The following is a 16,637-nucleotide window of genomic DNA, read 5'->3' on the forward strand; positions in this document are numbered from 1 at the left end:
TAAAGTTATTTCATATTTATTTTAAAAGTTTAAAACGATCCTACAATCCATATAATAAAAAATACAGTACAGATAAATTCAAATAAATTTATATGTGAATAATTAATTATAATTCAAGACTTCACTTTTTTTTTTATTTTGGAATGAAACGTGTTAAGTGTATAACATGGCACCATACATTCCTTTTTCTTACTTAAGATATTTTGTCTTAGATTCTTTCATATTTTGTATAATTAATCATTTTTTTCTTCATTATAATCATACACACAATTAAATACTAATGTACAGAAATATGAAAAACTAAAAATTCATCAAGTAATGAATTGACTTAAGAGACCAATAATTAAGATAAACAATCGGACCTACATTGATTGACAGATACATGGATAAAAATAAAAACCATAAACACAGCAATGGTTAACAAAACAGAAAATCGACGAATGCAAGTGTTTGACATCCTATGTTTTAGGTGAAAATGAAGCAAAAAGAAACATTCTCTTTTTGATTATTTCAAATAGTGTATTCTTATATGACGTTCTTCTTTAGTTTTGGGTACAAAGCCATGTTCTAATTCGAATAGAACATGGTCTGCACGTGATTGACGTCACAATTGAAATTGCAACGTCAGATGAATTTTGAACAACGTCGGAGATCAAAATGGACATTTTTGTTGGTGTTGCTCGCTAGGAAATCAAATAAAAACATTCTAAACGTAAGTTTAAATGTTTCTGTTTCTTTTTTATTGATAAACTGTTGATTTTTCTATAACGTTTTTGTTCATCAAATCAAATGGTGACATTTCGAGCGTCTACTATACTGTCTATAGGTCCGCTTCGAAGTACAAAAGTTCAAAATATTCCTATTAGAATCGAAATAATTCTATCATGCCATGCTCTATGCTCATTTTAACATGGGTAGGCATTATATTTGTAAACATTTAATACCTCGCTAACGCTCGGTATTAAGATATTAACAAATATAATGCCTACCCATGTTAAAATGAGCATAGAGCATGGCATGAAAGAATTATTTCTTAATCAAAGACTTAGATTCGGTCTAATAATAACTAGATTCGGTCTAATAATAACTTAGATTCGGTCTAATAATAATTTAGATTCGGTCTAATAATAACTTAGATTCGGGCTAATAATAATAACGTATTTCAAAGCTTTGAAACATAAACATCTGATTTCAGTCCTATATTAAAACTACGAAATATAAATAGTTTTTTAATTGATAACATAAATTTAAATCAAAGATAGACATGAACTTAAAAGTGTTAATAACATCGACTGGCATTGTCTGTGTAATCTCGTTGTTGTCATCGTTGTATCATCCTGCATAGATTGTATACAATGGTTAATCATAGATTGTATACAATGGTTCATCATAGATTGTATACAATGGTTCGTCATAGATTGTATACAATGGTTCGTCATAGATTGTATACAATGGTTCATCATAGATTGTATACAATGGTTCGTCATAGATTGTATACAAGGGTTCATTCTAGGAAAAAAATAATTACAACACCTACAATATTAATGAGTAAATATAAAAGGAAAAACAACCGATCAGTTATACAGCAGATAACTTTCCATTCTCGGATGTGTTTTTCTCTTATTTCATTTCTTTTCTTCTGATCTTGGTATTTCTCTAAGATTTCTCGTATAACCCGTATGTCCTCTGCCAATCCTGAACGCATTGGAATTGAAAAATCAATGTCTCCATTCGGTTGTCCATTTTCATATATATCAGAGCGATAAAATTCTTCCTTTTTCTCTGCTAATAATCGTACTCTGGCACCTTTTTCTTCAGCAGCATTACAATTATTTTTGTCAGAAGACATTTTCATACTCCATAGGTTCCGAACGGTTTCATCATTACGTTCCTCATTCTCGACCAATTTGTCGCGAATACAGAAAAGCCTTGCTACGACATCGATCATCAACTAAAATGGAAAAACATCTGAGTTATATAAAGTTAATATGAGGATGAGGATATTTAAAAAAAAATTTACTAATAAATTACATGGTTTAATTAACACATTAAACTATTATTATAGTTGTTACAAATAGTCTTTGCTACTTCACAAAAAGTATTTTCAGATATATTCATAAAAAATATCTACACAATAAGTTTTTTAAAGGAAATTGATCCTTCATCCGGAATGACTTTTGGGGTTCTTTTATTATCTAATCAGAAACTAATTGCGGTCAAGCACGACTTTTCTGTTCCTCGTGTTTGGACAATATTTTCTGAAGTGTTTCGAGAATTTGGATTAATAATTTCGATGTGGTTTTGAAAGCTTGGAATACTATTGCGAAAAGGTAAGTTAAAGTGTAAATATGTTTTTCAATCTTTATTAAATTTGTTATTGATTTGACCCAGATAAGTACCGTGTCGTGACCTTTACCTGCCAAGGTTTTAACAATGTACACAAATGTAGCGTACAAGTGTCGAAGTATCTATATATTGACAAAGACACACACACATACACACACACCTACATATACTAATATATCTGGATTACCCACATTAACATTCATAGTGATAATTATTGTACAAACAAACTTCTGCACATACAGTCATACTTGTTCAGTGTCACATGATAGATTTTACAAACTAATTTCTTTCCATAACTTTCACACATACTCATAGCACTTACAAATAATTACTTGCGATTGTATGTGATATTTTTCCTTTATTATAAAAGGAAAAATATCACATACAATCGCACATAATCTAGATAGCATCTGGTTTTTTTTACTATACATGTAGCATAAGTTAACTATAAAATGACTTCATTATTATTCTTCGTAATATTCAATACCTTTGTTAATAAACTGCTGATCTCTATATTGGTCATACTATATAATTATACAGTATTTTCTACCTCATATTCAGAAATTCTTAATTTGTCTGTCTGCTTTGTATTTTTTATTAGAAACATAATGTGTTTTATAGACTGAAAAGAACATTAAGCTAAGCAGATGATTTAGCGCATAGTATGCATCGTCATGAATTTTGTATCCTATAACCAATGAATGAAGACTTATTGCATGTTTGCCTATGAAGACTTTTTTAAGTAAAACTTTCATTGATTTCCAGAATGTTTTATGATATGAACATGTAATGATTAAAATGATTGTAATTGTCTATTTCATTGCAATATGAACACAAATCGTTTTGTGAAATTTTCCACTGAAAAAGCAGCACCTCATTTGTCAAAATATAGTGCATTAATTTCCACCTAAACATTTTTATTTTATTATCTTTAAGATATTCAAAATTAAATTTAATAGAGTCTTTAAATTCGTTTATTAGTCTCCGTTTGCTTAAGACTCTTTCCCATTTCAAAACTCCTACTGGTATTTCTGTTTTTGACACACTTTATACTAATTTGTATATGTTTTTAGCATTAATAGTTTGAACATCATTACAATCTCTAAGTTTAGTTTTTGTTCGGTTGATATGGACTTTTGTTTTGAATGATTCTTCTGATTTTAATTTGTCTGCCCATTGCTTTGGTATAGATTTTTTTAGTTTTGAGTATTCAGAAATCCAATTCCTTTTATATCTTAATTTTGAAGTAATCATTTCTTCTGATATATTTCCTCTTTTATCTATTGTGTCATTTATATATAGTATGTTACTATCAATCCAATTATCAAAGAACAAACATTTTCCTTGAAGTTTTATGAATTTATTTCCCCATATAACTTGTTTTCTGATTTCTAAATAATTATCGATTTGATCATGATGTTTTTACAATTATTTACATTTATCCCTGTTTTTATGATCTCTTGATAGAAAGTTGGTGTACTGTTCCACATGTTTTTATCTAGCAATTCTTCGAAGTTTTTAGTTATTAATGACCTTTTTATTTTATCTTTTCCTCCATTCCAAATGAATTTATATAATATTTTATTTATATATTGTAGATTTTCTTTAGTAATTATAATGTTAGTAGCAATGTATTTTATACTTGGTAACAGAAGAGCTTTTACTACTAATATTTTTACAAGTAGTGTTAACTTTCTTTTTGCCCATCTTTCTACAAGTTTCGTTAATTTGTCCAACACTTTTTCAATTTTAAATGTTTGACACTCTTTTTTGTCATACCCAAAATATATTTCTAGGCTTTTGATTGGTTTGTCGGTCCAATTTATATTTTTATATTTATCTTTTGAACTGTTTAGTCTTCCTAACCATACCCTTCCGTTTTATCTCTATTAAGCTTAAGCCCTGAAAAACTTCCAAATGTTTCAATTATACTGAGAGCTAAACTTATTTCTTTCCTTGACTAAAGAAAAAGTGTTGTATCGTCAGCTAGTTGACAAATTTTAAATTACAAGATTTTCGATCTAATGTTGTTTTTATACCGTTAAAATCTTTATTACTTTTAAGTCTTATTGCCATTAATTCTACTGAAATCGTACACCCTTGTCGTATTCCTCGATATATTTTAAACGGACCTGAGACCCACCCATTATTTAAGATACATCCCTTAATGTCGTAATACATAGTTTCCACTCATCTGATAAAGCTACTTTTAAATCCAAACCGTTTCAGTGTTTCTGTCATGAAAGTCCGTTCTAGTTAGTCAAAAGCTTTACTAAAATCTAAGAAAAGGATTGACCTCTATATTAAATTTCTCAGAATAATCTATTATATCTTGAATTTGTCTGATGTTGAAACCAATATATCTATTTTTAACATATCCTGTTTGATCTAGACTAATAATAGGTGGTAGTACTTTTTTAAGTCTCTGAGCTGACACATAAGCTAATAGTTTAGTGTCAATATTCAATAAAGTTATGGAACGATAATTATCTAATGAAAGATGATCATTCTTTTTAAAAATTAGTGAAATTTCACCTTTCTTTTGTGAGTTTGTAATTTCTTTTTTTTCATAATTATAATTAAATACTTTGACCAAAATAGTTTTTAAACTCGTCCAAAATTGCCTATTATTATTATTATTATACAGAATTTATAACAGCGCATTATATAATATCAAAAATTACCCTAAGCGCTTTACCACATATTCATACAGATATATATAAGTATTAATAATAAAATATGAAAGCCCATGTTATGAGATCCTAAAACAAACATATTTAAAATAAATGGCATAAATAACTATACTATTAAGTTTACTGATCAACAATCAAATTTAAATAAATAGGCATGGTAAAATAAAGGAGACATTGAACCCGTACAAATAAAAATAAGTTAAAAATATTTGCTTAAAAATTGATAAAAAAAATATTTGCTTAAAAATTCAAAAAAATATTTGCTTAAAACTTCACAAATTACAGTGATATAAAATATTTCAAGAACTAGGAAAAAAATATATATATAAAATTCAAGAACTGGGGATTTATCAAGCTTCATTTTAAAAATTGCATCAGTGCATTTAATTTCTGTTACTTCCCCTTCACATTGATTACTATCTGAATCTTTAAGTGTTAATTTAAAAAAAAAATATTTTGTTAATTTTGTTTCATTAATATATGTTTTAACTTCATTATCACAAGGATTAGTTGACTCATAAAGTTTTTTGTAATATTTCAATTGTAGATTTAGAATTTTATCTTGATCAGTTGCTGCGAGCATATTTTCATCATATAGTTTCCAGTAGCCACCAACACGTATGTCATATTGGCCCAGAACGTTAATCAATCAATAATCAATCAAATATAAATATTATTATAGTTTAATTTGATGGTAAACATTATTAACATTACTATTATTACTATTATATTCATCATTATCCTTCCTATCAATTTTATTAGTATATAATATCAGAATCATTGAACAGTTTCGTATATTAGGATTTAACTTAGACGTTTAGAACTAAACAAAGTTCTATAATTCTAGTTGTCTTAAATTTGAAGACCAAGAATATAGATATCTAAATAGATGGCATAAAAATTAACAGCGAAAATAAGTGTATTGTTCTTACTTTGTAACTATAAAGTGGTAAATACCTAGGGTGTATTAACCTGTTTAACTAGTGGTAAATACCTAGGGTGTATTAAAAGAGGGACGAAAGATACCAAAGGGACAGTCAAACTCATAAATCTAAAACAAAATGACAACGCCATGGCTAAAAATGAAAAAGACAAACAGACAAACAATAGTACACATGGCACAACATAGAAAACTAAAGAATAAACAACACGAACCCTACCAAAAACTAAGGGTAACCTATTAAACTAGTTTTTGTCGTCTTTTTTCCAAATATTTCTGGAATAGTTTTGTTTTCAAAAAAACTAATCAAATATATTACCTTTCTTAGCCATAATGGTGCACGATTGATCCGAACTCCTCGAAAAAACATATTCGCCACAATAGTTGATAACACAGTAGACACAGTAATTAGTATCATACTCAAGCAAAAGTAGGTACCTAAAAATATAAAATATACATTATATAATACTGTGTGAAACGATTGATATAACACAGTAGACACAGTAATTAGTATCATACTCAAGCAAAAGTAGGTACCTAAAAATATAAAATATACATTATATAATACTGTGTGAAACGATTGGTATAACACAGTAGACACAGTAATTAGTATCATACTCAAGCAAAAGTAGGTACCTAAAAATATAAAATATACATTATATAATACTGTGTGAAACGATTGATATAACACAGTAGACACAGTAATAAGTATCATACTCAAGCAAAAGTAAGTGCCTAAAAATGTAATATATACATTATATAATACTGTGTGAAACGATTGGTATAACACAGTAGACACAGTAATAAGTATCATACTCAAGCAAAAGTGCCTTAAAATATACTATATACATTATGTAATACTGTGTGAAACGATTGATAACATAGTAGACACAGTTCCATACTCAAGCAAAAGTAGGTGTCTAAGGACTCAAAAAAATATAATATAATGTAAGACTCTAAAGTGCGATAGTACTCGAAAGTGCGATGGTCATATTAAAGTGCGAGGGTCTACGCTAAAGTACGATGGTGTCTCACGCTATAGTGCGATGGTTGTTTGTTTTCTAGAGTACGATGGTATGTCACGCTAAAGTGCGATGAACCAATAGGGTAAGGTTTGAAGGCTTTAAAAATCGTTCGAGAACATACCATGTAAATTTTTAGTACTTTTGCAAAATCTAGTATTATAAGCTAAGATATACCCTATATGTTAGACATTATAATTAAACAGTATTCTTAAGGAACGACATGTATAAAAAAAAATCAATGAAAGATTAATAACTTAACTCAAATAGTTACGGTGGGGGGGGGGGGGGGGGGGGATGGGGGGGGGGGTTGCTGCAAGTTTTGTTTAATTGACATCGAATTTATACATATCCTAATTGGTCAATCAATTTTTCCCAAATTAAGTTAAGAAGAGTGCGGTCAGTGAAAAAACTATCTATAATACTAAAATTACGAGGTCCAATTTGTCAACCGTCATCACGTAAAAACGATGAATCAAAGAATTCACTTTTATATATAATTAATATAGTACAATGGTGTTGATTATAAAAATTACACCACTCCAGGCCTATTTGTTTTCCACGTAATTAATATTGCCAATAATTAAGAAGTTCCGGATCGAGTCCGACACCGATACCAATAGTATATTCACCTGTTACCTATTACCTTATCTGTACGTTCCGCATCTGACAGGCGCACCACCAAACGGTGTATTTAGAATTTTGCTGTATACGGTTGAGTAAAAAATACTCCATTCCAGGCCCTTTTGTTTTCCAAATTATTAATATTACCAATGATTGATAGGTTCCAGGTCGACGGGTTCAAACAATAAGATTTTGAAAGAAAATGATGAAAATTGTGCATTTTATAATCGGCATGACTTTATCAGATGACAATACCAATACTAAAATAAGGCATACGCATAGTTATATACTTTAATTCAGTCATGGACCAGGCGCACCTCCAAACGGTGGATTTATAATTTTGCTGTATACTGTTGAGTAAAAAATACTCCATTCCAGGCCCTTTTGTTTTCCAAATTATTAATATTACCAATAATTGATAGGTTCCAGGTCGACGGGTTCAAACAGTAAGATTTTGAAAGCAGACGACTCTATCAGATGACAATACCAATACTAAAATAAGGCATACACATAGTTATATACTTTAATTCAGTCATGGACCCGCGATATCACGGGTGTGTTCTAGTATGAATTATCTATGCGATTACTACTTGTATTTATAACAGCTGGTGCCTATAGTAAAACGATCGACTGCTGAATACAAGTTCTTCTTCCAGCTACCTAAATAGAACACTTTTGTTTTAGCCGACACAGTACGATTAGGTTTAAATTAATCAAGTCTTTGACATTTGGTTGAATAGTTTTTATATAATAGTCAAATATTTGTTATTTGCCTTCCGGCATGTTGTATATATTGTCATTGTCAATATAACAGAATGTTGTCATTGTAAGTATAACGGAATTTGACGAGACTGTCATCAAAAGGAGAGGTTAAGCGCTATAAAACCAGGTTTAATCCACCATTTTCTACATTTGAAAATACCTGTACCAAGTCAGGAATATGAGAGTTCTTGTCCATTCGTTTTTGATGTGTTTTGTCATTTGATTTTGCCATGTGGTTATGGACTTTCCTATTAGATGTTTCCTCTGAGTTCAGTAGTTTTGTGATTTAACTTTTTTCATATAAACGACGGTTAACGTCATAATCCAACTATGTGTTTGACGTCTATACTTTCGGGGACCATCGGACTTTAGCGTATGGAGGCATCGCACTTTAGCGCATACCATCGCAATTTAGCCTGACCATTGTACTCTAGCGTCCCCATCGGACTTTAGAGTCCTACATATACAATATATAAGAAACGATCTGGAATTGTTTACTTATAAATGAATGAATACCCTTTTCACAACAACTCATCCATCCTACGCATATGGAAGAGTTTATGAAAGGACGTTGAATCTTTCTAAAAATGCAATTGTACAGTAAAATAATACACAGTATACGCTTCTTTCGTGTGAAATGGCGATCTGTAGGAGCTTTTGACAAAGCGAATATTGTATAAAATAATGGAAACATGAACAGTAATGTGACCAAAATGGAAATTAAAGGAATAGTTTGATTTATCTAAGGTCAATTTTGCCTGGGGTTGATACTTAGCTTCTTGATAATTTCGAAATTCACAACTGGTTGAAACTATGTATATGTGATACCAGTAAACCTTATTGATTTTTACGGACAATCTTTTTATATTTTGAACCAAAAAATGTCTTACTTTTGTTGCTGTTATGTATATGCAAATATATTATATAAATAGCAAATAGCTGAGCGGGTGATAAAGCAGATTATTACCCCAAGACAACATTGTCAACCGAGGCGAAGTCAAGGTTGACAATGCTTTTTCGAGGGGTACCAATACCTGATCTATCACCCTCTCTGTTATGTGACATTTAATTTATTATACTGAATGTCCTTTCGTTATTGTCTTTTACAGTTGAATTTTAAATTCAAAGCATGTTCCTTTGTTATCGCGTACATAACACAGTTAAATATAATTGAAATATCAACAGAAATAAAGAAAGATGTTTTGTTTTTTATTTTGACATTCGACCAGAAAGTTCTGCGCTTAAACGTAGTACTTAAGCTTTGTCATTGATTACGTGATAGCGTAAATTGTCACCCTCGTATTAGCTTATCAAAATCTATCATTTTAACGTGAAGTATTAATAAATACAAATATTTTGTTGCACAAACTCATTTAAAATAAATTGTTAAGACCTATTGCATATATATATAAATATATTAATTAAGATGATATAAACAAAATTTACGACGCTCTGATATGAAAGAAGATGATAGTATGAGTAACAATACTGGGCTTTTGATTACCAATAGAGATATTTATTCATCAGTATTAATGTTTCGCTGTATTTTAAATATAACAATTATTTTTTGTTCTAATATTTGTCGTTTATAAATATATCTGTCATGTCATGCTGTATAATTTGATTTTGGTATATGTATAAAGCACTTATATTTAGTATCTCTTATCTTCTAAACAGGACAAGGACAATCAACAGAAACTATATACAATGTAGGAGAAACAACTTTTATAATCATCTATTTTTCTAGAATACATGTAAGGTAATTATATTAGATCGTGTCATCCACTTCCCCATTACATGGAGTTGCTTTAACTATATTCCATCTATCAGAGTAAGGTAATAATATAAGACCGTGTCATCCACCTCCATTACATGGAGTTCCTTTCACTCTATTCCATTTATCAGATTGCTTTATTTGATCAGACACATTTCACATAAGCGGAATTAAAAAGCAACCGGTGGAAATGATAGTTTAATATCTTGCCGAAATAGACTTTGGAGATAATATCTTAATCAAATATGTTAGCGTAAAACAAAGAATTGTCGTCTAGGGATATAGACGGGCACTTTTAATAATATTTAGCTCTGCTTTGATTGACAAAGATTAAAGCTATATCATTCAATACATAAAATCTGTCACTGATAAATCAAAGACTCTAGTTTCCTTAAAGATATTAATCACAAAGGAAATAACTCTTCTAAGACCATTACTACTATAGACAATTTAAAAAATCTCATTAGTAGTGAAAGCGACAACAAGGATGAAATATTGTAAACACTGTTGCCTTTATATTTAAAATTGGGAATGGAAATGGGGAATATGTCAAAGAGACAACAACCCGACCATAGAAAAAACATATATATACTTCTGTTTATGGCTAAATGTAAAAGTAAAAATAAATATTAAAAACAAAAAATCTTACAAATGCTCTAAACGATTCGGAATAAATGAAAGTGCTGGCTTTATTTATTTAAGTTCGTCAAGGATTCATATGGTATATTGAACTTATATTACAAATATTGTATATTGAACTTATATTACAAATATTGTATATTGAACTTATATTACAAATATTGTATATTGAACTTATATTACAAATATTGTATATGTGTTTACTCTATAAAAATTTGTAGATAAGATTTCATTAAACAAATGTTTTTGCATTTATTTGTTTTCGTAGATATTGTAAATTATATCCCATATGAACTTATTTTATATATCTAATTTTTTTTTCTGAATACAGTTTTTTTTTTTTGATTTTCAACTGTGTCACGTTATTGTTCGGTGAACATCTTTTGGTATTTACCGATTTGTTTTACGATGTTCCAAATTTCATACTATTGCATAATCGAATGAAGTTCACATAATTCGCGTTGACATTTAACAACACAATGTATCCCTTTACACATTTGGAGGAGAATCCAGATAAAAAATGGGGTTTTTTGTATCTTTTTTACGTGATGGACGATTACTTGAATATGTGACTTTGCAAATGACTTATTTTTTGTAAAATATTACTCATTGTTAAACTTCATATTAACAAGCAAGATTTTGATTGGTCAGGACGAGGGAGAAAATTTACTAAATTATTTGACAACTACTTTTACCCATCATGGAGAAGCTTGATAAGGTTTGCGCTTTATCAAATATAGATGGTTGGTATGCGCAAGACGACTTAGTTTATTACTTTCAATTTGAAATTTAATAGACAGTAATAATGTAATATTAAGTATAACAAAAATCTGAGAGAATGATATATCAGATTGTTATCCCTCCTTAAGGCATTGTCAATCTTGGCTTTTACTCAGTTCACAGTATTTTGTCGGGGTAACAATCTGCTCTATCACCCTTTCACCCATAAGTAATTTATATATTATCATATAGGTGATTCGTTCCCAACAAAGAATGTATGCCTGTGTGCCTGCAGATGTGAATCATATTCTAATTAGTCAAATGGTGTGTAACTGACTTATCTATTAATGATGTGTAACTGACTTACCTATTAATGATGTGTAACTGACTTACCTATTAATGATGTGTAACTGACTTACCTATTAATGATGTGTAACTGACTTACCTATTATTGATGTGTAACTGACTTACCTATTAATGGCACCGAATCTGCTGCTTTTGGTGTAGATTCTGCTAATAACAATAGTAAAACAAAAAAAGCAACAAATATATTCATTCCTGAAAAACAAAAATATTAAGTCACTTTAACAAATCAGTAAACTGCTACTAACTTATGAAATATCTAATTTGAATCGTTCAGTAAAATTATATAAACTGATATCATATATAGCACTGTATATTATGTATAACAATTGTGGTACGTATTGTGAGTAGATTATATAAGACGTGTTTTCCAAATTTGAAACCTTAAAAAGTCAAGCAATTTACTAGCGTTACTATGTAAGGTAGCATTGTCTACATAATAGTAAAAGAATAAATGATGTTTATAATGCGTATCCTGTAAGGTACGTTTTCAAATAAAAATCCCGCTTTAGGCACATAAAAGACTAAATTGGTCGCTTCAATTAAGTATTAAGTATTGCAAACACACGATTAGTCATGATCATTGCAATTCATAAAAATCTTACACGTGTGAAGAAAAATATCAGGTTGTTTATTTAAATTTCTTGAAGTTAAAATATATATATAAAACGCCATGTACATATGAACAGATCATATGAAAGCTTAATATTTAATTGTAAAACAAATGATATGTAAAAAAATTATTTCCAAATGAAAAAAACATGCATTTACTTAAAGCACACGACATTGGTATACGCATGTCTATATTTAAAAGTAAATCTTCAAACAATTAGTTGTACTCCAAGTTACATTAAGACAGGGTCATCAGTAAAACATGTGTTGTTTAAGAAAGTTACATGAATAGCGTATGTTATACTTTGCTCACAATTGTCTATAAATTGGCTCAATCTATAGCATAGTGGTAGGATATTTTTAATTATGATAAAAATTTAAATAAAAACATAAAAATTACATTTTTTTTTTAACTTTTATGCAAGTAAATATGCACAAAAAAAACTGATACTGTTTATGAAATAAACACTATTAGGTTTTAAAAAAACTTTAAAATGCAGTTAGAAAATTTTGGGTTCTATTAATAAACATTTCAATGATATTCATTATACCGTCAAGTTATGTATACAACTGTTTGTCGTGTGTTATCATGAAGTAAGTACCAATTAAGAGCAGGTATTATTAGATACATACCAAGGACAAGTTTTGCAGGAGACTCTGGTGGTACCCAGAATATGACTAATGTCAAAAGAGACAGCAGTGAACATGGAAGTATCAGTATAAAGCTGTAAAAAGCAACATTTCGTTTCATTCGTAAGTAGAATTTTAAATCTGGAAATGGAGTATTAGGACAACAGTCGTAAAATTTCTCAAATTTCTTAGCAACGTTTTCTATTATAGTCCATTCGGTTGAAGCTATATAATCCGACAAGGAAAACTGAGTTAAATTCTGAAAGAAAAACAAATCTAATTTGGTGCCATCGTAAGTCCATGATCCAAATTTTAAATGACAGTACTGTTCATCGAATGGAAAGTACGTTGTATCAAAACTACAGGAACTCCTTAAAATAGCTTGCGGCATCCAAAATATATGTCCGTTTGGTTCAACAAGTACCAATACATCTCTTTTTTCTTCTAGCCGAGGATCTGCACTGCAAATATAGAAAGGAAAATAAAGCTTGACCAGTTGCCAGTGTTGGCTCAAGTTTGAACAAACATTAAATCATTTATGAAGGTCGTTGTATCTAATTTGGGTTTTCAAAGTAAATTATTTTGCCTCTGGAATAACGTTTATGTTGTGTGCCTTTTGCTACAGTGAGTTCCGCCATTTGGTGTTATAAAAAATTATCATTTCATAAATTTGAAACATACGAACAAAATGAAACATTTGTATTATTGCTTAAACAGAGATGCAAATAAGAAGGCGAACATTTTAATCTTCACATAAAGTTTACCTATCAATGAATCAAGATACGTTTCAGTTGTTGCCTTACTGTATGTAATATACGTCTATTTACATCAAATGTATGTGTCGTCAAACTTTTTATTTCAAGTTATTAAACATGTCAAACCAAGTTTCATATCAAAAAGAAAGTCACAAAATAAACTTTTTAAATGCATAGGTCTAAAAGTCGAAAACACCATAGCTAATTAAGTAAATCAAACATACAGTACGAAATCATAACATAGAAAACAAAAGAATGAGCAACAATTGGAGAGGTCTCAGGTACTCTAGAAGGGTAACAAATGCGGCTCTATATGTGGCACCCGTTGTGTTGCTCAAATGATTACAAACCAGATGATAAGTCTAATGTGGTAGGGGCGATATTGTAGCCATGACAACTGAAACCTATCCATTGTCGTCTGTGATAAAAAGTAAAATTACAAAAATACTGAACTCCGAGGAAAATTCTAAACGGAAACTCCCTCATATTCCATTATTGTCATCCAACTCGTGATGACATCTGTATAATTTACGATGAGATTGTTTCAAATTCTCCAATGGTACTATTGCATAAATAGTTTGCATGTGAGGAGCAACTCTCGATCAAGTGTATCGTTATACAAAATACAAGCAGCATTATTTCGTTATAATTGGTAAAGATATATTCCATATGCTGCTGGAAGTCAGGCTCATTAATAGAAACCGGTCGACATGAAAAGGAACACAGTGCGTTCTATTGGGAATTCCGAATGCCTTTTAATAACACGTCCTCAAAAGGTAACGAATCATAAAGTACAACTTATCCTCCCCTTATGCCAGATACTTGAAAAACATTGGTTTTTCTTTTTATGAAACGAAATGTTTGATACTATTGTAAAATAAAAGAGTCTAAGATTTAGTGTTATCTTACAGATCTATGGTATTTTTAGTACCCCCATCTAATTCACGCCCCTCTTACAATAGGTAGATTCACATTAACTTTGAGGCCATGATTGGTTTGCTTATACGATTGATCTTTATAATTGAGCAAGGGGTTTTGTTGATCACTTGGAAGACCCAGCAGTATAGCATCGTTCGGAAGGTAACCAATGAAGTAGGACAGATGCAGTTATTCGTCTCTGTTCATATTGAAATTGCAAAGGAATATAGAACGACCCTTTGATTATCCATGTCTTTCTATTTTCTTATTCCAGGCAAAGTTATCCTTAGCCATATTTGGTACAAATTTTTGGAATTTTGGATCCTTAATGCTCTTCAACTTTGTACTTGTTTGGCTTAATAAATATTTCGATTTGAGCGTCACTGATGAGTCTTATGTAGACGAAACGCGCGTCTGGCGTACTTAATTGTAATCCTGGTACTTTTGATAACTATTAAACCACTGGGTCGATGACACTGCTGGTGGACGTTTCGTACCCGACGGTATCACCATCCCAGTAGTCAACATTTCGGTGTTGACATGAATATTAATCATGTGGTCATTTTTATAAATTTCCTGTTTATAAAACTTTGAATTTTTTTTTAAATCTCAGGATTTTCTTATTCCAGGTATAGATATCATTAGCCATATTTTGGTACAACTTTTTGGAATTTTGGATCTTCAATGCTTTTCAACTTTGTACTTGTTTGGCTTTATAAATATTTCGATCTGATGGGTCTTATGTAGACAAAACGCGCGTCTGGCATACTTAATTATAATCCTGGTACTTTTGATAACTATTTCTATCAAATATCAACGCGTTCAATGACTGTATCAAGTAAGGAATATGTCTTGTTTTCAATTGATTTTTCTGTGCCTTTGCTTTTGATTTCGCAATTTGTTTTTGGAACTTTAATCGGGAAAGTTGTCCTTGATCCTCCAACACCGGTTTGTAATTGAAATTTTTAGTTGCAATAGGCTTCATATGGGTAAAAGAAATGGTACGCACAAACTGGTCTTTAATATTTCCGAGTGAACTGATTTATGATAAAGTTTTGAAAAGGATAGATTTTCCTTTTCATCTTTCCAATGCAAACTGGTTTGAACATTCTTAGACTGTCAATTTCTAAGATAATAGCTGTAAGTTTGTATTGCTTAGAATATAATTTTGTAAAATGGTTCCCAAACATTACAAATAAGATTTTGTTCATCAATGGCAACAAACGTCGTTTTGTTATACCTAACTGTTCATTTTTTAATGTTGTATAAGACAGTTCAGATGTGTAATTAGTAAAGATAATACATTCCAATACATTACATATGATAAATGGCAATTTGTAGAATTAGTTTAATGGCCCTCGGGGTTATTGGGTGATTATTTAAAAAGTGCAATCGGAAATTTAGCGATCATCAATTAAAGTAATAATCATCAAGTGAGTGTTGTCGTAACTATTGAAGTGATAGACTGACGACCTGTAGAATGTAGCCCCAAAGCCCAACTTTAAAAATATATATTCAAACAAAATTTTCCTATTATTTGTCAGAACATGCAGATAAGAAAATTGATAGGTAGTACTATTATTAATTTTTGAGTCACACTGATGATATTGCACGTCATGGATAATCCACAGATAGGAAAACTCTTAAAGTTTAGAAAAGCTTGAACTCTAATGGTCAAGTTTAGCTGAAGTTATTTTAAACTCATAATGTCTTTATAGATCAATGACAAATATTTGCAAATCGAGTAATCGATGCATATAATCTATTTATATATATTTGTAAGACTCGGACGTCCTGTCTCTAATCGTCGTCCTTCCTCAAATCTACGTTAACATCTGA

General features: G+C 30.1%; 1 protein-coding gene across 1 annotated transcript in view; it reads right to left on the reverse strand.

The window, feature by feature from the left end:
* The window catches only part of LOC139487411 (neuronal acetylcholine receptor subunit alpha-2-like), a 90,794-nt gene continuing 74,157 nt past the window's right edge, over nt 1–16,637 (reverse strand). Inside the window, exons 4-7 of the mRNA XM_071272164.1 lie at nt 13,129–13,586; nt 11,992–12,078; nt 6,299–6,417; nt 1–1,951 (exon numbers count right to left, since the gene is read on the reverse strand). Of these exons, the coding sequence (XP_071128265.1) occupies nt 1,505–1,951; nt 6,299–6,417; nt 11,992–12,078; nt 13,129–13,586 (1,111 nt within the window). The 3' untranslated portion in view covers nt 1–1,504. The remainder of the gene's footprint in view (nt 1,952–6,298; nt 6,418–11,991; nt 12,079–13,128; nt 13,587–16,637) is intronic.

This window comes from Mytilus edulis, chromosome 9 (genome assembly GCF_963676685.1).
Source record: "Mytilus edulis chromosome 9, xbMytEdul2.2, whole genome shotgun sequence".
Classification (NCBI taxonomy): Eukaryota; Metazoa; Mollusca; class Bivalvia; order Mytilida; family Mytilidae; genus Mytilus; species Mytilus edulis.